General features: G+C 40.2%; 1 protein-coding gene across 7 annotated transcripts in view; it reads left to right on the top strand.

Annotated features, from left to right (window-relative positions):
• The window catches only part of EFHC2 (EF-hand domain containing 2), a 65336-nt gene that overhangs the window by 5707 nt on the left and 37428 nt on the right, over nucleotides 1–22201 (top strand). The window contains exons 1-5 of one of the 7 annotated variants that reach the window (XM_075098442.1): nucleotides 2519–3102; nucleotides 3794–3982; nucleotides 10278–10428; nucleotides 18234–18457; nucleotides 21574–21825. In XM_075098442.1, coding sequence (XP_074954543.1) covers nucleotides 3851–3982; nucleotides 10278–10428; nucleotides 18234–18457; nucleotides 21574–21825 — 759 coding nt within the window. In that variant the 5' untranslated portion in view covers nucleotides 2519–3102; nucleotides 3794–3850. Of the gene's footprint in view, nucleotides 1–2518; nucleotides 3283–3309; nucleotides 3466–3793; nucleotides 3983–4682; nucleotides 4836–10277; nucleotides 10429–18233; nucleotides 18458–21573; nucleotides 21826–22201 lie in introns of those variants that run through there. The other 6 variants (XM_075098436.1, XM_075098428.1, XM_075098412.1 and 3 more) reach the window with 6 other exon arrangements.

Genomic DNA, 22201 nt, shown 5'->3' with positions numbered 1-22201 from the left:
GAGATTTCCAGTTGTGTTTGGTTCAGCTGAAATGTTCAGCTCCCCGATGAGTTTGCTGTGACTCCGTACCAGAGTATTAAATAGCAAGATGGAGAGAGCATGAGGCAGCGTTCCCCAAGGACTGCAGTGGCTGAGTTTGCAGAGCCAATAGCTGCAGTCAGAGAATCCTGACCTTTGTATTAGTCACTATTGAATGTATCCTCAATATTTATTTCTGGCTCACCGCACAGAAAATAGCCAACTTCATTCAGCAGATATACAGCCTGCTCAGTTTAGCTGCATTAGCACAGGAGACACAGTAAAGCTCTTTCCCTGCACTCTCACAGATTTCTTTTAGAAGTCATTTAGTATTAGTGTGGAGGTAACATGATGTTCTGTCACTATTTTAGGCTGGATGTGGTCTTAGTTCATTAGCTGGTGTTTCCTAAACATCATTTTTCTCTTTTGTCATCTTCAATTACAATTACTCTTTTTCTTAAACTTTCTTTTGTTTTTTTGTTGTTAATGTTTGGATTTTTTTTTCCAGAAATAACTGTACAGACTTTTGGAAGAGATTATTTTGCATATGGATTTAGCTGCTTTTTGTGGAAAAGGGGCTTATAAGTAATACTAAGATGAGGAATCTAAAATAGCCTTTCTATCGAACCCTAAAAAGTTACAAGATGCCACAAAAGATTCTTAACAGAATTGCAGCTCTTGGGCCATGGATTTTTCATATCAAATTGTGTCAGATATTGTGATTTCATCCCTAAATTCTGGAAAATTTCCAGCAGGAGCGAACCTGGATTACTTTGATGAACAGTTTAGCACATGGTAGCTCCCCAAAACCCAGGAACAGATGAACAGCAAATGCTTCTAGAAGAAGCTTTGAGGACATGAAAAGCTTTCCTTTGCTCAGGAAAACTGCCACCCTCACTGTGCATTGATAACTATATGCCTTTCTCCCTAACTCATGCTTTGGTTATAGGGGGAAAATAATTAAATACTTGCTGTGCCAAAAAAGTGGAACTGTTCCGTAGCACCTTCAGTATAAATCAGATGTTTCTGCCTACAAATTTCCCTTTTAAAACTCAGCTTGACTATAGTTATTTCACATTTGAACTGATAAATGCAGAAAGCTTCCTCCCATTCTGACTTCTCCCCAACTCTATCGGCTTACTGAGGAACAAAGTTATTAAAGAAAGAAAGAGGAGAAGAAAGGGCAGCTCATTATCACCCAAAGGAGAGGGAAAAACCATCCCAAGTGTTGGTGTGTTACAAAGCAGGTGCCAGACCCTGTCAGTGCCTGTCTGTTCTAGAGTCCCGTACCAGGAGAGTGCCTGTGTTCACTTCTTCAGGGAAGGGTGGGATGACAGCATGAAGATCTGCTCGTAATGCCTAAATGTCAGTTCTTACACTGCCCACTGAAGCATGAAATCACAGCTCAAAAAAATGTGATAGGAAATATTTTATTTTAGATATTAAACCTGCAAATATGCAGCGCTTTTAAAAATCTTGTTAAAGTCCTGGCTTGAGCAATGCTGTGTGGCGGCGGGGGGGGGGGGGGGGGGGGGCGGGCGGAGGGCGTGGGCTAACTAGTCATTACACAAACAAGTATTTCCTTTTATTGATTTTCTCTTTTATTCCTTTTATTGATTTTCTCTTTTATCAGTAACCCTTGTTCTTGAGTAGTAAATATGGTTCAGGAGTACTTCTTGTTTTCCTTTGTATTATTCTTTAAGCTATGATACTTGCTATCTGCCCTTTTATTCACATCTTTTCAAAACATTGCTTACTTTTTAAATATCATTTTTGGGGAAGTGCTTCCATACTGCCAATCGTTACTGTCCCCAGTGTATGAACCTTATCTCATTTTGCAATGACTGTTTCAAAGAGTGCTGGCTAGCCCAGCTTTTGTTAACCTAAGCAAGGTATGGCCATTGATTATCATGATATTAAAAATAATAATTTGTAAAAATAGCAAGTAATTTATTATTTTCCATACCACCGCACTTGCAAAAGGACACAAGTGGTATGCAAAAGGGTTTTAAGCTAAGGTTAAGCTAAGGCAGTGATTGAGCTGCTTGTGTCAAGGGCAGCTCTCTGTCCTGTATCATTGGATTTAGAGCACTGCAAGGCAGGTGAACAGTTCAGACTGTAACTTCCCATGTGCAGTAGTTTGTATATATGAGCATTGAACATTATGAGCCATGAGGTTGTTTAGCTGCCTTCAGATTCCTCAGTCTCTTTCATATTGGCAGAATGAAATAACTACTTGGTTGCTTTCAGGTTTTGCTGTTTCCCTGCTTGCACTTGTTCCCAGAACTGCTGTGCTGAGTGTGTTACATTACCTTGGAGCACCTGAACTTCACCATGATGAAAAACAATGAACCCTTCCTTTTCTTTGTTGTTTTTCTTGGCCATTGTTTGATTCCTGATAGTAACTTAAAGTTGTCTACACCTTTTAGGGGAGTACTGGTTTAAATATATATGCATGTGATACCTAGTGTTGCTCAGTCTTCCAAATGAGAGGCAATTTTGGCCCTCTGCTACTTTGCTGATGTACCTGCTCCGGTGCTACTATGAAAATTTTGCTGTCCAGCCTTTTCCTCTACCCAGGGCCTTCTCTGTACTCATATGTAACATCAGATCCTCCCCCTTCAGCCTCGTCTTCCCTCATGTTCACCCAGACCCAGGCTGAGGGCGGGCACAGCTACGGTAGTCTCCCTCTACCCTTAGTAGGTGTGTCAGGGTGCAGTTACCCAGTGACCCTTCTCCACCTTCCCAGACAAAGTGTTTTGAGGATTTGAGAGGGCGAGGAAGGGAGGAATAGCAGAGCGAGAGGAGCTAAGTCAGAACAGCTGCTCATGGGAGAAAGGGTTAAGGGAGCTTTCTGTTGGCTTTTCCTATTTCCCTGTCCTCTTCTGTGAGACTGATATGTGGGGTCGATAGAGGATTGCTGCCTGAGTGCAGCTCACACCGGCTGCCTCCACTGGAGGGAATAGGCCAGCAAAGCAGGCAGCTCATTAGGAGGGACATTCCCACAGGCAGGACTGATGTTCATGTGAGGCCGGAGGCTTTTCTGCATCACTTCAAGACTGGCTCCAGCCCCAGCCAAGAAAGGCGAGTAGGCAAGATGGGTTTCTCTGCAGTTGGTTGTGCATGTTTTTTTAAGCACACCATCCTTAATTGCCTGAAAAAAATAGTAATAATATAAAGAAATCACTACTGAGACCTTCTTTTGGAATAAGCCCAGATGGAATTAATATTCTGTCTTTTGATTCAGATCCAGCCTCCCAAAATGTAAGTGTATTCACTAGTACAAAGCTATTAGTTTTGCACTCGGGGATGCAAGTTTAAATAAGATCTTTGACATAAGTAATGAGAGCAGGCTGTTCTCTGGGTATTCCTGAAAAGTTTGCTTTTGTCCTCTGGAGATCTACAGAAAAGGCTTTTCGCCTCTACCTTTTGCAACAGTTCTCATGGGTAACTTGCTTCTTTCTACCACACACCTCAATACATGTTGCAGGGAATGAGGGTGGGGGAAATGGCCGGTATCATCCTGTCTCTCAGCCTGGGTAAATTACTGGAATATTTTTCCATTTTCATCTATAAGACTAGCAAATTGAGCACTGAAATATGTCACTTCACTTGCAGCATTCCAGTTGCTACAGGTTTTTAGACTCTGTATTAAAAGTAATTATAGAAAAACTTTTACATGTTCATCCCCCTTGCCTAGATAGTTAACTCCTATGGATTTAAAAACAAACACACAGATGTTTTTTTCTCTCTTTTTTTCCCAAACTTCTGACAGATAGGGAAAGAAAAGTTCCACAAGTCACAGCACTGGGGTTACTGCAATAATGTTGCTATGCTGGTTGGAGAAGATAAACCTGGAATAGGAGGTGAACCATTACCTGGTCAGAAGCTGAAACCTAAATACAGTGTGTTTCCTGAAGGGATGGGAAGTGATGCTCCTGCTTGGGTAGCATTTGACAAGCAGGTATGTAGAAATCTGTATTGCTATGTTTTTTATGAATAGCTACAATATGACAAAGGTGATATAAAGGTGAAATTCAGTGAGTCAAATACTTCAGAAGATGATTTTGTGCATGGAAAAAAAAGCTCCTAGATAGACAAAAAGAGTGGTAACATCTATTTCCCCATCATATTGGTATATTGGACAATTAATAGAAACATATATATCATGCCATACAGCAACATATAAAAATATTTCTGTATTGGAGCACATCTCCTACAGGATATAATAAGACCGAGGGAGTGGTTGATATATTTCTTTTTAGTGAAAATGGTGACAATGAAGGAATTATTTGGCAACCTGGTAAGAATGAATGTAAGGTAGGCCCCAGTCCAGGAGAAAATGTGCATGGGTACTCGGGAATCATTAACCACAGTGGAGTGCTATAGGCTTGGATTCACTTATGCCATCATGTTTGCTTGCTCAAAGTCTTGTTGACTTTGCTGTGATCTGTTCATGTGTAATATAGGTAGATTGTGTCCGTTACAGGCACAGCAATTTAAAATCAATATTTTCTCATTTTGTAAGGGTGTAGTGATGCCTTTAAAGTCAGAGTCATTAAATAACTGCAATCAGTAATGATATGAATTTTGTAGCACACTGTCATTACTTTCCATGTTTAAATTTACATTAAATTCTATTCAGCTATGTTTTATTTCTAAAGCAAAAAGCCTACCATCAGAGAAGAAAAATGATCCAGAAAAAGAAATCATTCAGGAGATCACAGAAATGTTGCATGACTAAAGGATTATGATATTTAAATATTGGGAAGAATGGCTAATCTCACAATTTTTCCTTTAAAAAAAAAGCCATGCAGGTAATTGCAGTACAATTATGCATTCATCTCTTTGGCAGACTAGAACTACTACAAGAAAATGTAAGGCTTGAACAGATACATGTGACTTGGGTTAGCATTACTTCAGAAGTCCTTAGTACTGCTCACATAGTTTTCAGTGATGTGCTCAAGTATGAATTCATCTATGTACCAAAGTGTTAAGGCTTCAGCCAGACCTGCACTTGCTTTATCTGCACCCTTCTTTCAACGAGAAGGTATGCATTGGCTTCTCCAGGCCATATTTAAGTTAGCAGGACTTGGACCCAAGTTTATAAAATAAAGGGGTTAAGCAAGACACAGCGAGGACCTGCCAATGAACATGGCTGGTGAGATGGACTAGCTAGACTTTCCACTTTCCTTCTTTAATCAGTGTATTCCTCCACAGGGTAATACTGGGCAGGAGTTTGCAGGTTTGGAATTGGCCTCTGGAGGGCTCATGTGTTTGTATTAATTGCAGACAGCTAAAGGTTTCCCAACTAATCTAGCTTCCCCAGCTAAGAGCCTAGAACACAGCCATTTCCTCCAGCGCTGCAGTTTGTGATGGAGAAAAATGGACTTACGTGAAAAATGGTTTGAGTAGGTGTTTATCCATTTAAATATAGTCTGCTTTCTTACCATTTTTCTTTGGTTTCTAAAGTTCAGCAGTACCATAATAGCTGGAGGAAGGACAGGCATAAAACTTCATTATTAATTAGGTTAAGAAATAGTTTTTGCAATTTCATATGCCTAATAGGAAGCAGGTGTAAATTTAATTTCTTCTACAATTAAGTAAACACACAAGGCTGCCTGGGCTTGAAAAGGTGTTTATAATTTGACTGCCGCAGGTGCCAGGCAAACCTTCTGCCAACTTCACAAAATGTCGCAGAGTTTATTCAGTATTTGTTACTTTTGGTTTTGATATGTAACATTTAATTTTTTGAAGAGTGGGATGGGAACTTTGCACACAGCAACATACTACTGATGAGACATGAGTTAGGAAGTGTTACATTTCATGTATTTTTAAAATTAACCTTGCTTTAAAATGAAAACTAAGTCATCTTCTTTTCTGTTCCTTCCCCTCCTCACCCTTCCTGAATCATCTGTTGGCTGCTGCATATATTTAATACACTGGCATGTTGATAAGGGTATAAAGACAATAAAGTTTAAGTGCAAAAGAACTTGCTCAAACTCCTCAAATGGAGTAAGCCAGGACATAGGTGTATGCTTGGGGAAAGGAAAGAATACAGTGTATCTAGGACCTGTTTGTGCTTGGAGATCTGTGCAAACAGACTGTTTCACCTGGCTGGTGTCTCACAAGACAATCATTCTCAGAAAAGTTCATTGACAACATTAAGAATGATTAGTAATCAAACAGGGCACTTGAATAATATGTTTGTCAAACAAATATACTCTAGTGGGACTAACAGAATAGGGAGAAGAGGGTACAGCGTCTACGTAAGTTTCCAATGGTTGCATGGCTTATCAGCAGCTGAACAAGGAATGAGATTCAGCTCCTTGTTGCTGAACCCCAGGATCACAGGATCACAGAATGGTAGGGGGTGGAAGGGACCTCTGGAGATCATCTTGTCGAAGCCCCCTGCTTCAGCAGGTACACCTAGAGCAGGGGGCACAGGACCGCATCCAGGTGGGTTTTTAATGTCTCCAGGAAAGGAGACTCCACAACCTCCCTGGGCAGCCTGTTCTGCTGCTCTGTCATTCCTTCCCTCAAAGGTAAGAAGTTTTTCCTCATATTCAGGTGGAACTTCCTGTGTTCCAACTTGTGCCCATCGCCCCTTGTCCTGCCATTGGGCACCACTGAAAAGAGTCTGGCCCCACCCTCTTGACACCCACCAAGCATTGATGAGATCACCCCTCAGTCTTCTCTTCTCCAGGCCCTTTGTCCAGGTCATTGATGAATATGTTGAACAGGACTGGACGCAGCACAGACCCCTGGGGAACACCACTAGCGATAGGCCTCCAACCAGACTCTGCCCCATTGGTCATGATCCTCTGAGTTCTGACATTCAACCAGTTCTCTATCCACCTCACTGTCCACTCATCCAACCCACATTTCCTAAGCTTACCTATGAGGATGTTATGGGAGACAGTGTCAAAGGCCTTGCTGAAAATGAGGTAAACAACATCCACTGCTCTCCCTTCATCTACCCAGCCAGTCACACCATTGTAGAAGGCTATGAGGTTGGTCAAGCATGATCTCCCCTGGGTGAATCCATGATGACTAATTTTGATAACCTTCTTTTCCTCTACATGCCTGGAGATGACCTCCACGATGAACTGTTCCATCACCTTTCCAGGAACTGTGGTGAGGCTGACTGGCCTATAGTTTTGTGGGTCCTGCTTGCCCTTTTCAAAGACCGGAGTGACATTAGTTACCCTCAAGTCCTTGGGCACCTCTCCTGTCCTCCGCGACCTTTCAAAGATGATGGAGAGTGGCTTAGTGACAGCATCCACCGGCTCCCTCAGCACTCATGGGTGCATCCCTTCGGGGCCCATGGATCTGTGAGGATCCAGTTTCCATAAAAGATCTCTAACCCAATCCTCTTCAACCAAGGGGAAGTCTTTCTTCAGATTTCCCCTCTCACCTCTGGGGGCTGAGATGCCTGAGGGACAGCCTTAGCAGTAAAGACTGAAGCAGAGGCGGCGTTCAGTAACTCTGCCTTCTCTGCATCCTACGTCACCAGGGCCCCCACCTCGGTCAGCAGCGGGCCTACAGTTTCCCCAGTCTTTCTTTTACTACTGCTGTATTTGAAGAAGCCCTTCTTGTTACCTTTGACACCCCTTGTCAGATTGAGTTCCAGGTGGGCCTTGGCCCTCCTTGTCGCATCTCTGCATACCCAGACATCGTTCCTATATTCCTCCTAAGTGGCCAGTCCCTTTTTCCACATACTGTAAACCTTCTTCTTCCATTTGAGTTTTCCTAGAAGCTTTTTGTTCATCCATGTAGGTCTTCTGGCTCCTCTGCTTGATTTCTTCCTCATAGGGGTGCACTGGTCTTGAGCTTGGAGGAAGTGGTCCTTGAATATTGACCAGCTCTCTTGGACTCCCGTACCTTCTAGAGCCCTAACCCATGGGACTCCTCCAAGCAGGTCTTTGAAGAGGCCAAAGTTAGCTCTCCTGAAGTCCAGGGTCATAATCCTACTTGTTGCCCTGCTTCTACCATGCAGGATCCTGAACTCCACCATGTCATGGTCACTGCTGCCAAGACTACCCCCAACCCTGACATCCTCAACCAGACCTTTGTTGTTTGTTAGGATAAGGTCAAGCAGCACATCTCACCTCATTGGCTCCTCCACCACCTGTGTCAAAAAGTTATCCTCGATGCTCTGCAGGAACCTCCTGGACCGCGCAAGCGTTGCCGTGTTGCTTTTCCAGCAAATAACAGGGTGGTTGAAGATCTGCATGAGAACCAGGGCCTGTGATTGTGAGGCTACTTCTGGCTGTCTGTAGAAGGCCTTGTCAACTTCCTCTTCCTGATCAGGTGGCTTGTAGCAAATGTTCAGACTGTGATATAGTGGTTCTACCATAGTACCTTTTAAGTCCCCATAAGCATTCAAGACAGGGCTCCTGGTCCTTCCAGAATAGTAGCTGGAGGCCAGGAAGGATACCTTGGTCATCGAAAATGGCACTATACACCAATGTTTATAGACAAATGGAAGGAAGAAGAGGTGTTAAAGGATGGTAGAGTTGTTTGTGTTGGCTTTGTTGTATGTCAGATGTTTTATCCAGTGTTTTGTGTTTGATACATGAAACTGAAATCCACAGTTAAAAATTACATGTGGCCAGAATGAATTTTATTTATTTTCAAGTACTTCATCTTTAGGTTGTTCGGAAACTTGCATGTTGTACTACATAAACAAACCATAACTGACAGTGTCTAGATTCTTTTGTGTGAAGATGTAATGCCATCAGGCTTAACAGGTAACTGTTAAGTCATTTAATTATAATTTGAATTTGATTTCTCGAATGGTAGTGGGTCACAGTGCAGGAGTGTTGATGCCAAAAATGTATCTGTCATATTGTCTGATGCGTGCTGAAAATAGGTGGGATTTAGCCTTTGAAATAGTTTGTAGAAACGGAGTTTTTCTCATCTTGCAGTTACCCTGCCTGAGAGAAGGAAGAGTGGCCTATTGAGAAGTCTGACTAGGACACAGGGCAGCTGTTCTTGTGTGCTCCTGAGCAAGCTGTTAGCTCTCTCTTCCCAGATGTAGGAAAAGAAGTTGTTATTTTTCTATTAGGATGTTTTAATATCTCTGTCATTAGTATTCATGGAAGTACTCTGAGCTTCTCAAAGACACGTGCTAAAGGAATACAGACTATTAACTGGTCTGTTCTGTGCCATATAGGGATCTTGGCTAACTCACTAGATTTCAAGCATTTTCAAGCCATAGTCTGCCAGATGCTCATTGAAACATAGGGAACCTAAGATGTCTTATTTCCAATGCTTCAGTTCGTCTAATGAATTAAGAATAAAGGTAATTGCATATATCAAATAGAATAATTGAAAGAAGTGAAGTATGGATTACCACTGATTTGACCCAAATGTGTTGGGGGGCAGGATGAAAACCTTGTTTTAATTATTGCCTCCTTTCACATTCCTACTGCAGCAACCACCCTGGTAGGTAATGCACTACTAAGTAGACAGTTCTTGCACATTCCCTTAAAAATGGTGTTGGTGATTAAACACTATAAATGATACCAAGAACTGTAAAACTGTGTAATGGTTTGCTGAGTTTGAGTTGGAATCTCCAGACATAAAGGCCACTGTAGTAAACCACTGAGCACCTCACCTATGAAGGCTTTTTTTCTTGCATTATTCCTATTGCAAGATACCATGAAGACCAGTTGGTATACTCTCTGAGATTTCCCCACTTGTGGAATTGCAGACGCAGGTAAGTTTTGAAATGCCAGTATTGCACAGCCTTAAATGACTCCTGAAAAACGTCATTTTTCTTTGATAGTCTTCGGTGCCATTCATTAGATTACAGGATTTGCTTAAAAAGAGCTCTTCTTTCCACTTACCTCAATGGTAAAGCCATTACTGTCATAATGCACTTTATTTTCCAGGAATTCATTGAATAGAAGTCTAAAATTTGCTTTAGGACCTAGGTAGCTCATTGTGCTATCAAAAGTGCTTTGTTCAGAAGGTTTTCCAAGCAGCCTGCTGATAGTTTTATATTTGATTTATTTCTTTACTTCAGGGTTCCATCTCTGCTTAGATGTTGTGATAATATAAATGCCAGGCAAAGAATTTTAAATTTATGTGACTTAATGTGGATTTCTATATTTACATTTCTGAGAAATAAATCTACCTCCTGAAATCCATCCCTTTAGCTACTTATAATCTATATAAGTTTATTTTATTGACATATTTTGCAAAAACATTGAAGATTTTGCTGCTTTATATTTATTTATTGTTTTTAATAGGTATTGTCTTTTGATGCCTATTTTGAGGAAGAAGTGCCTGACAAAAATCAAGAGCTATATAGAGTCAGACATTGTAAAATATACTTCTACCTTGAAGATGATACAATTCAAGTGATTGAACCCCAAGTGAAAAATAGTGGCATAACTCAAGGTATCTATTTTTAATAGCACTCTTTTTTCTGCTCTTTATATCTTTCTTCAGTACAGTCTTGGTCCATTCCAATGGATATATAACATGACTTCTTATAGTTAAAATGGGCTGTAAGTGAATAGCTATAATTGTCTTTTCTTGTTACGGATCATAATGTGAACTTTTTTGCTGTCTTAGTTTCTGAAGATACAGGTTTTGTAAGGCAGAATCCCATCCTGCACTCACACATACAATTTTTCTGTAATATAGCTGTATGAATTAATATAATAGCGGGTCTGCTGTCAGTGTTGTGTCACTTCTGAAAAAACAATTTGTGTTCTAGATCTTCGTTCCTGAGCCTGGTTCCTCCCATCTTGGCACTGGCAGGAAGTTCTCTAGCTGCAGCTCTGTAATTGTTCATTAGCTGCTGCAGTATCTCTGCTGTTGTTGAAGGAGAGCGCCTTTTGTGCCTCCGGCTGTTGGTTCTTCTATGATTAAACTGCCCTTGGCCCAGTAATTTTCCCTTGACGCCTGTAGGTTAAACTGCCTTGCCTCAATGTGACATCACTTCACTTGGGCCAGCCTGAGGACTTTTGGAGGAGGGTTTACTGGGCTGATTTACTGGAGTATTAATGGACTTGGTTTACATTAAAAAAATGTAATCTAGTGGTCAACATCCTGTTGCAGAAGGGGAGCACAGCTGCTGCTTCTTGGTGTTTATGTGTCACTGCCAGAATTAAAAGTTTTCAAGGGTTGTAGTCCATATAAGCAGGATGTCTTGTGATGAGTACCTTGGGATGACTGCGCCTCCAATCCCCAAAGATGTTTTGTATGTTCTAGTGGATCTTAGCACAGCAATTTTCAAAAATAAGTTAACCATTTAACTACTGTATTATTTTCCAAGGTGAGCAGATGCTATCAGTTTCTCTGTCTATGGAGCAGTATAATATTTAAAGGTGTTATGTGCACCGTTATTGTTAGACCTGGGATAAAATTACCTGGGAATCTTTTCTTAAACCAGTACGTCAGGCCCTGCTCTCCCTGTGTTGAGTGGCTCTTCAATAGGAACTGATTTTGAATTCAGAGGAACCGTGTCCTACTCCTACCTGGGCAAGTGTTTTTTCAAGACCTGAAGAAAAGCATGTCGGATCTCTTGTCCTGGGAACTTACAACTAACTTACCCCATCCCTGCGCTCATATGTGTGAGGCCGGAGATGTCATTAGGTCTAAGTTTTCTTTGACCTGTGTGTCATGAGAGCGGGAGAGGCTCTTTCTGGATTTTGTGGAAATGGCAAAGGAAGTACAGTTAACCTGAGAGGCAGGAGTGACATCTTTGAGAGGGAAGGTGAAAGCCAGGTTCATTAGAGCAGGATAAAGCAAATTCAAAGCTGATTCCTTTGAATCTAGCAATAGTAATGAGTAATTTTCATCGTCTTGGTAGTATGGGTTGTGCAGGCTGCCCCTTCAGGCCTGACGTTCCTGTCAGTCTAGTCATGATCCTGTGGTGACAGGAAGGCTACAGTTTCCCCCTATTCCCTTGGTTGTCTCTTATGTTAATGGTTTTGGAGTCACCTTTGGTACTGGATCTAAAATGAACTGAATAATGTTAGTGAGAAGCAAGAATTCTCTCAGTCTTCCATGCAGGGATGTTTTGAAGGTCTCTGTGGCTTTGAATGAGTACTTCCTGTAGGATAAATGAGTATACACAATATATTAAACTGATGGATTAAAAAAAAATGCTCGAGGATGTCAAAAGTGCACTTAATATATTTGTTGCTGGTACCTGGGCTGATAAGTAAGCTCTGTATGTTGATTGCATTTAAGAAGGAAGAGATGCTTTAGATTGAAAGGCCCGAGGACTACTGGGGATGTGTTTAGGCTTCACAGTTGATCAGATCATCTGCGGCCTATACTTTATCATAAACCTCTTCATAAATATTCTTATTATCCTAAAGGTTAATATGATGTGGAGAGAAAAAGGTGGTGGAGATGCCTATCAGAGGATTCTTTACTCACATGTGCTTGGGCAGTGACTTCTTTCCCCATAATTGAAGAACAACCACAAAGTTACATTAAAAGCACTAAATATTTGTTGTTGACTATATGCAAACAGAGTGTTTCTTAAAAAGAAATCCCAGACCATTAGCTGCTAGTCTTATTCTGTATTTAATTAAAAATTTGTCCATTGCCTCTTTTATTATAATTTTATATATCTCTTAGGTTATTCAAATTCCCTGTCCTGACTGGGGATTTGTAAGCCTCAGAACAACAGAAGCATAACTGTCTGCGTGTGAAGCTGGTGAACTGAAGTGCAAATGAATGAAAATCTTGCCCATGATCATGCAGAAAAGGTGATTAACAGGATGAGGGACTGAACTGAACTAAGTTCAGAATCTTCACCGTAATGCTGTCCTCTGCACATCTGTGAAATACAATGTTCCAGTTAATTCAAAGGCCAGGGGTTTGTAGTGTAGACTTCAGCTGTGGGAGAGCTTGGATTGTTGAAAGGCAAACTGCACTGAATAAAAGAGCACAGGTGCGGGGATGTGGGTGAAGAAGGAAGTGCGGGAACGTCAGGAGCAGGATAGGCTCAGTCTGTGTGAACAGTTGGAGAGCTGCAGTGGTGGGAAAGGGGTTCTGTAAAGGAGGGACAGCAAAAAAAGGTAATGGAAAAAGTGGAAATGAACTGTTGAAGGCAGAAGGTGGTGGTGACCTTAACTTGGATGTTTACCCTGGTGGAAAAGATGTAAAATAGACAGTTCAAATGGCTGTTCTCAGGAGTCTTCTAACACAGTAGTTATAGCACTGGTGGTGTAGATCAAAGGCAGGTAGCAGGGTAGATCAAAGGCAGATCTTAGCTTGGCTGGTTAACGCCTTGAGGCCACAGGATTACCACTGCTTGTGCCATAACCCACAAATGAGAGCTTGGTGGTCTGAATGGGTGTCCGTGGGCATGGTAGGATCAGAGAAATGTAGTTGTTTCCCACTGTACTCTCCACTGTGGGTAGCACTTGTGGCTTTGCAGAAAAAAAAATAACTTGGAGAGACTTAAGGACTGCAGGAAGATTTGGTGAAGGAATAGCTGTCAAAGGAGTTAGAAGAATTTCCAACTTTCATTATGATTTTACAAAACTAAAACAAATTGGCTTTGGGAAGAAAAGCCAGAAAACATGCTTTTACCATTGATCAAAGTCTCAGAGTGACACAGTAAATGATCTGTGGGAAATGTATTTCAGTGAGTTTAAAAAGATGCATTATGGAATTGGGTGCTGTACTTGGACAGATAAGGTTGCTAACAAATAACTGATATTTAAACTTCATTTCATTTTGGAACCTGCCTTGCTATAGTTTGAACTTAGGAAAATATTAGAAACATTAGAAGAAATTTATACAAACCAAGAAATTCAGTGCAAAACACAAAGGAATGCAGAGGCCAACCTGAACTTGAGAAACCAGAATCAAAGCAAAAAATACCAGCACTATCACAGTGCACAAAAACTAACTAAAGAAAAGGGAGTACAGAGTGAAGAGAAGGACAGTAAACTCAGCTGCATAACAAACTGCACCGTGTTCTTCCAGAGCCAGAATGCTAATTATTCTTCCCATATAAAAAGAAATTCTCCCATAGAGAGCCAGGCTAGATATGGCAGTGCAAGTGTTTTGTAGATCTAATTCCCAATTAACAGGACTGTGGCTGGCTGATAGTGCCTTATCAAAAGGTCATTTATGTCCCATGGGGTTGAAAGTAGCTTCCAGTGCAATCCAGGCCCTGCAAGCCAGAGCAGAGTGGAGCAGCTGGCTGGTTTCCCCAAGGTCAGCCAGCTGAAAAAAAGAGTGGAGCTGCGTGCTGGCAGGGTTCCCAAGGCTGGCTGGCTGAAGAGGAAAGTACAAGCGGGAAAGTGAAGTTGCAGTCAGTTCCTCCAATATAACCGATTATCTAAGAGTTTAAGACCTCCTCTGAGGCCTTGAAGTAATTGTGATTTTGCCGTACTTAATGGCAGCCAAATCATGACCTTGCTATGTTCTAAGATGGGTGAATAAGGGAATGTTAAGAATGCTCCTTGTTTATTGGGGTGAACTCTTTGTGTTGCAGGAATAGTAGTGGTTGCTTCTCCTCCTTTCTGTGCAAGCAGTCAAAGAGTGTACAAACTCCAGGTGTTACCCATTCCTCTCCTCCCTTTAATGCACTCTTGAGTAGTGCAGAGGGAGTCGGAAAGCTGTGCTGAGGAAATTCTTGATACCACTTTATTTCTTCTTCAGAGCAGTGTAGTGGCAGACACCAAATCATTTGCTGCCCAGCTTCATGAGCTGTCCCACAGTCAAAAGGCCTTCACTACTATTAAGGTCTCCTTAAGCTGCTGCTGTAGTTGCCAAATAATCAGAAGCCCTGAGAAAAAAAGAAGATATGCTACAAATTATGATATGGAAACTTGATACCACCACTGTCAGAGAAGAACAGTACCCCAAATGCCTTTACAAGAGCGCAGTAGAGGAGAACTTTAGTCTGACCAGATGCAAATATTTAAAATAATGCTTGCTGGTGCAGTAGGATAGGCTGTTCAATAAACTGCCAAAAGATGAAAGAAACATCAAGAGCCATCCATCCTGAGCAACCTGAGTGTTGCACATGCCCAGATCCTCCTTTAATAACCTGTAGCAAATTTCTAGAAGTAGAAATGTAATTATTTTCCAGAAGGAAGGACAGTTTAAAAAATGCTGAGACCTAACCTCAGCTGATCAGTTTTTATTGAATTTCAAATTCAGCGTTATAAAATGTATCCTCTACATGTGTAGATCAGGCACGGTGATACCTAATAAAAGCAAAGGATTGCTACAGATATTATCTTTACAAGACATTTTCCGTTAGGAAAGAAATTCTTATCCCTCAGAACAAAATGGACATGTATATTATACTTTGAAAAGTGAGGTGAAAAACTAGCTGAAGGCTTATTCACCAATTCTGAGGTGAATATACCCTCAGAAAACATATTAGAAAATTGTCAACCATTATCTTTTCACTAAAATGATGATTCAGCAGGATTTGCATTTGTGCAAGGACTGTTCTGATTTAGCACATTATCTGTTGATTTTTGTAGGAGTTACCCAAGGATTAGCCAAAATCAGGCAAGGTATTTTAAAGTACATGGCTTTGTTAGTGGTAACGTGATGCTGTTTTGCATCATGTTAAAATGTGCTAATTGCCATGTTTTCTAACTAGTATTTCCATCAGGATGCATCTTAAATATGCGTATAAGTATGTTTAAGCAGATAGAGGTTCAAAGTTATTTTACAGTCAAATGTCAGTAACCAGAATGTCAGATTTGGTACATGTGAAACATCAGGATGCTGAATGGGTCTTAAATAATTATTTTAATGGGAACATAAAGTAAATCTGCTTTGTTGCTTCATTCCCCTGAAAAAATAAGGGTGTATTTTCATTGTAGGAGTTAGAATTTAACAAACAACTCAGATAAAGTGGTAGTGGAAGGTATTTCATACAGATTAGTCCTTAGGGAAATAAAGCAAATGATAAATAATTTCCATGGACTAACTCAGTAATAAGGCCCTTCAAACACCAAACAAAACCACACAGTGATATCTTTTTCCTTCTTCCTCTGCCTCTCTTCATCCTGTCTCTCCCCAGGCCCCCCTCCACTCCCACCTACCCCCAAAACAAAATAGCAGTGCTGGAAAATCATCAAACGAGACTCAGTGGGAAACACTACCAGATGCATAGCTGAAGGGCACTGGAAAGAGATCTAGTTCTGTAGTGAGAGATAATGAGACAGACCTTTTAGATAATTGTAGCTAGTAAAATATTATTGTAGTAGAAGGTCAGTGGTGGAACTATTTTTAGTTTTGGAATTTTTGTGTGTTTACTGTAGTTGTCTTAGAGTTCCACCTTTTATAATTGTGATTTTAAAGTTGCTGAGAACTAGTGTTGGCAAAGAATTGTTATAGTAGTATATGGATTGGTGGTTTCTGTCTGGTCTTAGCCAGTGGATATCTGCATTACAAAACTGGTGTTACAGAGATGTCCGGGTTGGTAAGCACAGCAAAGAGCCTGAGGTTGAAGACGGGACCATCTTTTTATTCTCTGCAGGGTATTTTCACACAAGGTACACATGATACCTGATACCGGTATCATATACACTAAGGTACTGATGTGGCAAAAATTTGACTGCTGTCCTTTCTGTTGTCTCATAATGTTGAAAAAAAGAGTTTAGTCCCAGCTTTGCCAAGCTGCTGTTCTTTGTGAACTCTAACTTCACTCACAAGAAATCATAGCTGGTCATTTGTGCAGCTGCATACTTTAATGTATGCGTTAAGTATTTGCTTGTAAGTTGTTTCTAAAATACTTGTAGTATCATAGAATCATTGAGGTTGGAAGGGATATGTTAAGATTGTCTAGTCCAACGCCCTACTCAAAGCAGGATCAGCTACAGCCAGATGCCCAGGGCCCCGTCCAGTTGGGTTTTAAGTATCTCCAAGGATGGAGACTCTACAACCTTTTTGGACAGTCTGTTTCCATGTTTCTTCACCCTCACAGTTAAAAAGTGTTTTCTTGTGTTCAGAACAAATTTTGTATCTTTTAATTTGTGCCCGTTGCCTCATGCCCTGTCGGTGGGCACCATGGTGAAGAGCCTAGCTCCGTCTTCTTCATTCACTCCCATCAGGCATTTATAAACATTGATAAGACACCCCCCCCCCCAAGGCATCTCTGCTCCAGGCTGAACAGACCCAGCTCTTTCAACCCTTCCATATGAGAGATGGTCTCTTAATCATCAGCAATGAGTACTTTTGAAGCAATACCCAATTAATCTATGTATTTGTGAGTTTTCAGCTGATAGACCAATAGTAGATTCCTTCTCTTTTAATGTGGTAAATGTAAAAAAAATACAGTGCTCCCAGAATATTAGTCCTTTCATTTAAAGACTATAAAGAAAAAAACTTAAGTGTGTACTTACTTTAAGAAAGTTGAAATGCCTCTCTTTTTAGTTTGTTCTTTGTATTTTCCCTTTTTCTTTTGAATAGTGTTCTTGTTAGACTATGGGTTATGAGTTCCTGGCTTTGTATTTCTGAGATGGATCAATATTTACTTTTCTCTACACCAGCCCAGCAGTCAGCCCAACTCATCTCAGTTGTCTCTACTCTCAGTTTGCTCCTTTAGGAAGCTCAGTTGAATGCACCTGCTTCCATGTTTGATCACACTTTTTTCCTTGGTAGGACAGGTTTTTTTTTCTCTAACCGTAGCTATATATGGCTCTCTTCACTCTACAGAGTGTAGACAAATCTAGTCCCTCCTATACACCCCTCCCACAAGTGTTGTTTGCACAACTTTGTATGTGTTTTTGTTGTTGTTGTTGTTGTTGTTGTTGTTGTTTGTTTCTTTTTTGTTTTTTTTTTTTTTTTTTAAGAGTACTGGAGATTGTTTTGCTTCTCAGAAGAAGTGAAAAAGACATCTTTTTCTTAATGAGAGCAGCGTCTTTACTATTTTTGTTGAAAAAATGCTAACCTGTTATACTTGCAGTAACACATGGGGATTTATTCCAGTGATTTCCTGTTTGCCCCAGAAGATGGTAGTTTTCTGTATTAAGTCAAATACTTGAACTTGAGGTTCTAGAGGACGATCAGCATAAAGTATTGTTGTTAATAAAAAGGATCCTCTTACCTAATAGTTCTTTTGCCAAATGAAAGATAATTTCATTTGTCCCATATAGCTTCCTCTGTTTTGGTCATATCAGCATAGAAAATTGGCAAGTTTGTAAAGTGATCCTTAGAGCAAAGGGTGTTCACTCAATGAATTTATTCTAATTCTTTTACAGGAACTATTGTCCGACGGCATCGGATTCCACTGCCACCTCCTCATGAAGATCAGTTCTATACTATAGATCATTTCAATATCAACATAGAAGTAATCCTTTATGCCCGAAGATATAAGATTATAGATTGTGACCAATTTACAAAAAATTTCCTGAGGAAGATGGGAGTTAGATTAAATCCTCCCACAGGTTGTCCAGATGACCCGTACACCAAAGCACGGCAAAAGGTCAGATGAGGCAGTAATAGTGAGAACTTGATTTTAATAAAAGTGCCATTGCCATTAGTAATATGGACTGTGTAAAGTATTTCTCTAATAGCAAGGAGAAAGTATGTAGAGGTAGCTATTTCAACATAATGAATCACAAGAGAAAACTTGCTTTTAAAAATTTTGTTATATGGCTCATTGTACTAACATAGTGAGGCCCCAAATATAATTGATTTTCTCCTGATATCTTCACACACCTTTTGAAGCAGAACAAAATTAATTGGTAAAAATAAAATAAACCGTTCTGTGTTAAGCTGAAAAGAAAAAAAAAAAGGGGCCTATTATATGTTTTACTTATGATTTTGCTTGAGCTAATTTAATGATAATAATGAACACTTTTAAAGTGTTTAAAAGAAGATCTAATTGGAATTGTGGTTCAAGCACATCTGTGGCTTCCTGCAGACTCACTTGGTCTATTCATATGTCATCCTTCATCTCTACCCCACGTGTTATTAACAGCTCTTTGCATGTGTAAAGCAAATTCTGCTGCCACACAGAACCCAGCTCTCTGCAGTTTTAAGACTTGTGAGATTTCATTTGAACACAGTTCCCTCTTTTATGAGTATATAGGAACACATACACACCTCCTCCAAAAATCTCACTTGCAACTCCTAGATGCTACGTGAATTCTTCTTCGCAGTATTTGGGGTCTTTTCTCTGGGAATAGAGAGAATATCCCCTTTTCTCTGGGAATAGAACCTCTGCCCAGGGAGGGTGTGGAGTCTCCTTCCGTGGAGACATTCAAAACCCGCCTGGACGCGATCCTGTGCCCCCTGCTCTGGGTGTGCCTGCTCAAGCAGGGGGATTGGACAAGATGATCTCCAGAGGTCCCTTCCATGCCTTACCGTTCTGTGATTCTGTGTAATAGTAGTGGGAGTGATGTTTTCTGTAGGGGATAATGACAGTTTCTTTCACTCCTGTTTTTATTGGTTAATATGAGTGCAGATGGCACTGTGTTTTTCTCTTGACCTGATTCTTAGGACTGTTGGCCCACAATATGCAGTCTGCTGTGATAGATCCAGCCTAGTACTCTGAAAGCAACAAGTCCTATGGGTCTCTGTTGCATTCAACTTCTGTCCTTGCATTCTATTTCTTCTATTGAGAAAACTGCTGCAGCTCTCAGTAGTGAAAATGGAAGGTAATTGTGACTGGGATGTGTAGGACCATTTGCATGTCTCTGAGGCACTCTCGGGCCAAGGTGTTGGTTTCCCTTCATTCATGCTTTCAGGCTTTTTGCAGTCCTCACTGAAAAGTAGTATTTGTAATACCTCTCCTGGTTCTGCAGTGTGGTGACTCAGGCTAGCCATGGGTTGGTTTTCCCTTACTCAGGCCTTGTAGGTAACAGGCGTGTATTAACTCATGCTGAGTTGCCTTGATATTGGCAGACCACATCGACATTATATGTGGTATTGCATAACCTGCTTAGGTTTTTTGGTTTTTTTTTTTTCTTTCTTTTTTTCTTTTTTTTGTAAAAACAACAAGCAAAGCATTCAAGTATTGTGCATATGTGGGCCTAAAGAGAATGGAGAAGAGAAGAAGGTTTGAGAAATAAGAGCATCAGAATACCCGGAATTACTGAAATCTTTGTCTTAATATTCTCAGTTGTTGAGAAATTACAGAAAAGTTATCTAGCAAATTCTGGCTGCTATATGCTCTCACCTTCCTGTGACTAATCTGTGGAAGGTATTTTTTTTATTTATTTGGGGTGGATTGCTCTGGGCTGCTTTGATCAAAATTAAATCGGTATGCACCAGACTCCTGATAGTGCAGATGGCCAAAAAATGAAGGTATGAAGGAAAGGAAGGAATATGATGAGATAGAAAATGAGACCAATGAAAAAATATAGCAAGACCCTTAGATTAATATTTCTGTATTGTTGGAGATGATATCCCATGGATGGTGGTGTTATCTGGCTCTGTGTCTGCTGTTTGGTTGTTCACTGCATCTTCAAGGGTCAGGAAGGAGGAAAGATAGTACTGGGAGGATGATAAAAAGGATGCATATGAGCATGATGATGCCTGAAATTGAAAGAGCATGGACATTGACAGGCAAAACTTGGTTCTGCTCTCCTATTTTCAGATTTGATGCTCTGAAAGAACGGGCCTTTTGCCTCTCAGATTTTTAAGGCCAGAAGATGTATCAGTGGATAAATAGAAATTTAGACAATGATATAAACCGCCTATAGTCAACAGTTCTTTCTGTTCAGACAGCGCAGCTTGCATTGTATCATTGATGTCTGTCACCATTCTCCTTTGGAAGCAGTTGTGTATGATTTTGTAGATTAGAAGGACTTCTTGCCCCTTTAGCCCATTTTGGGCATGATGGATTTTGACTTAGGAAAAACATCTTGTTCAGAACAATACTTATATATGTGACTGTAACTAACAGTATATAAATGCAGTCCTCGGATTGAATCATCATCATGGGATCCAATTTAATGCAGTGCTACTGTTTTGCATCAATCATGACTGTAGATAGCATCTTGTCACAAATCACGTCAGCCAGAATATATTTTTAGTTGGAAATTTCCTACTCTGTTTCAGACCTATGGGTGTACATTGAGAGGAGTACATACCCAGGACCTACCAACTGTATGATGTGAATCAAAAGTTAATGAACTATGTTTTAAAGCTAAAAGAAAGGAAAGCCAAAGGGAAGAGAAAGAATTAATTCTTTATACTACATCATCTATTAAAATAATTTTCAAGGAAGTAAATCAGGAAGGGTGATGCTATTTGGAGTTGTAGTCCTCTGATTATCATGGTCAATTTTTTGGAAATGTGAGCTGTACTATAAATAATTTAACAATTTTCTGATCTGAAGGACGTTATTGCAAGAAAAACAAGGATCAAAACCAATCCAAAATTGTGTTCATATATTTTCTGAGGGCACATCAACCCTGTAAATAGTTCTTTGGTAATGGCATAAATAGTGTTTCATGTATTGTAATTGTGTGGTGTTATTTGGAAATCCTAAAAGCGTGTTCTAAGATTAGATGGTACCCTGCAGTTAGGTATCCTGTTCTTAAGAGCAAATAAATAAAGAGGTGTATCTCTTAATTTCTCCTTTACCTGCAGAGTCTAGATAGTATGAAGCCTTTGCGCCCTTATGAGCGCATTGACACTTTGAAACAATTTCTGGAGCATAATGGACATGTTTTACGTTTTTTCTGCGTGTGGGATGACCCAGAATCGATGTTTCATGACCCACGGGAACTTGTTCTGCACTATTATTTGTCCGATGATACTATTGATATAAAAGAAATTATACCAGTAAACTCAGGCCGGGATGCAGTTCCACTTTTCCTCAGAAGAGATAAGCTTCCAAAGGTGAGGACTGAAAGTTTCAGCCTATTTCAAATTCTTCTGCTAATTAAGAAATATTAAATATCTTGTTTTGAGAATCCTGTTAGGATTGTAATGATATTTAGAAAGTGTTATCAGAATATTAATCATAATTGCATGATTCAGGTTTTACACACATATTCATATAATAACTTAATAAGTGATGGAAAAAAATAAGTTTAGGCTTGTCATGCTTAAATTAGAAGGAGAGAGAATTTAGGCAGAAAGATACCCTATGATTTCCTTTCTCCCATATTAGTATGTTAAGGTAAATGTATTAATAAAGCTGTGCAGTAATGGAAGTCCAGAAAATTAATTAATATTGATAGATAAACTAATGTAAAACTGAGGTGAGTTCAGA

Source organism: Phalacrocorax aristotelis, chromosome 1 (genome assembly GCF_949628215.1).
Source record: "Phalacrocorax aristotelis chromosome 1, bGulAri2.1, whole genome shotgun sequence".
Classification (NCBI taxonomy): Eukaryota; Metazoa; Chordata; class Aves; order Suliformes; family Phalacrocoracidae; genus Phalacrocorax; species Phalacrocorax aristotelis.
Note: the sequence above shows the minus strand (reverse complement) of the source record. Positions and strands in the feature narration are given on the sequence as shown.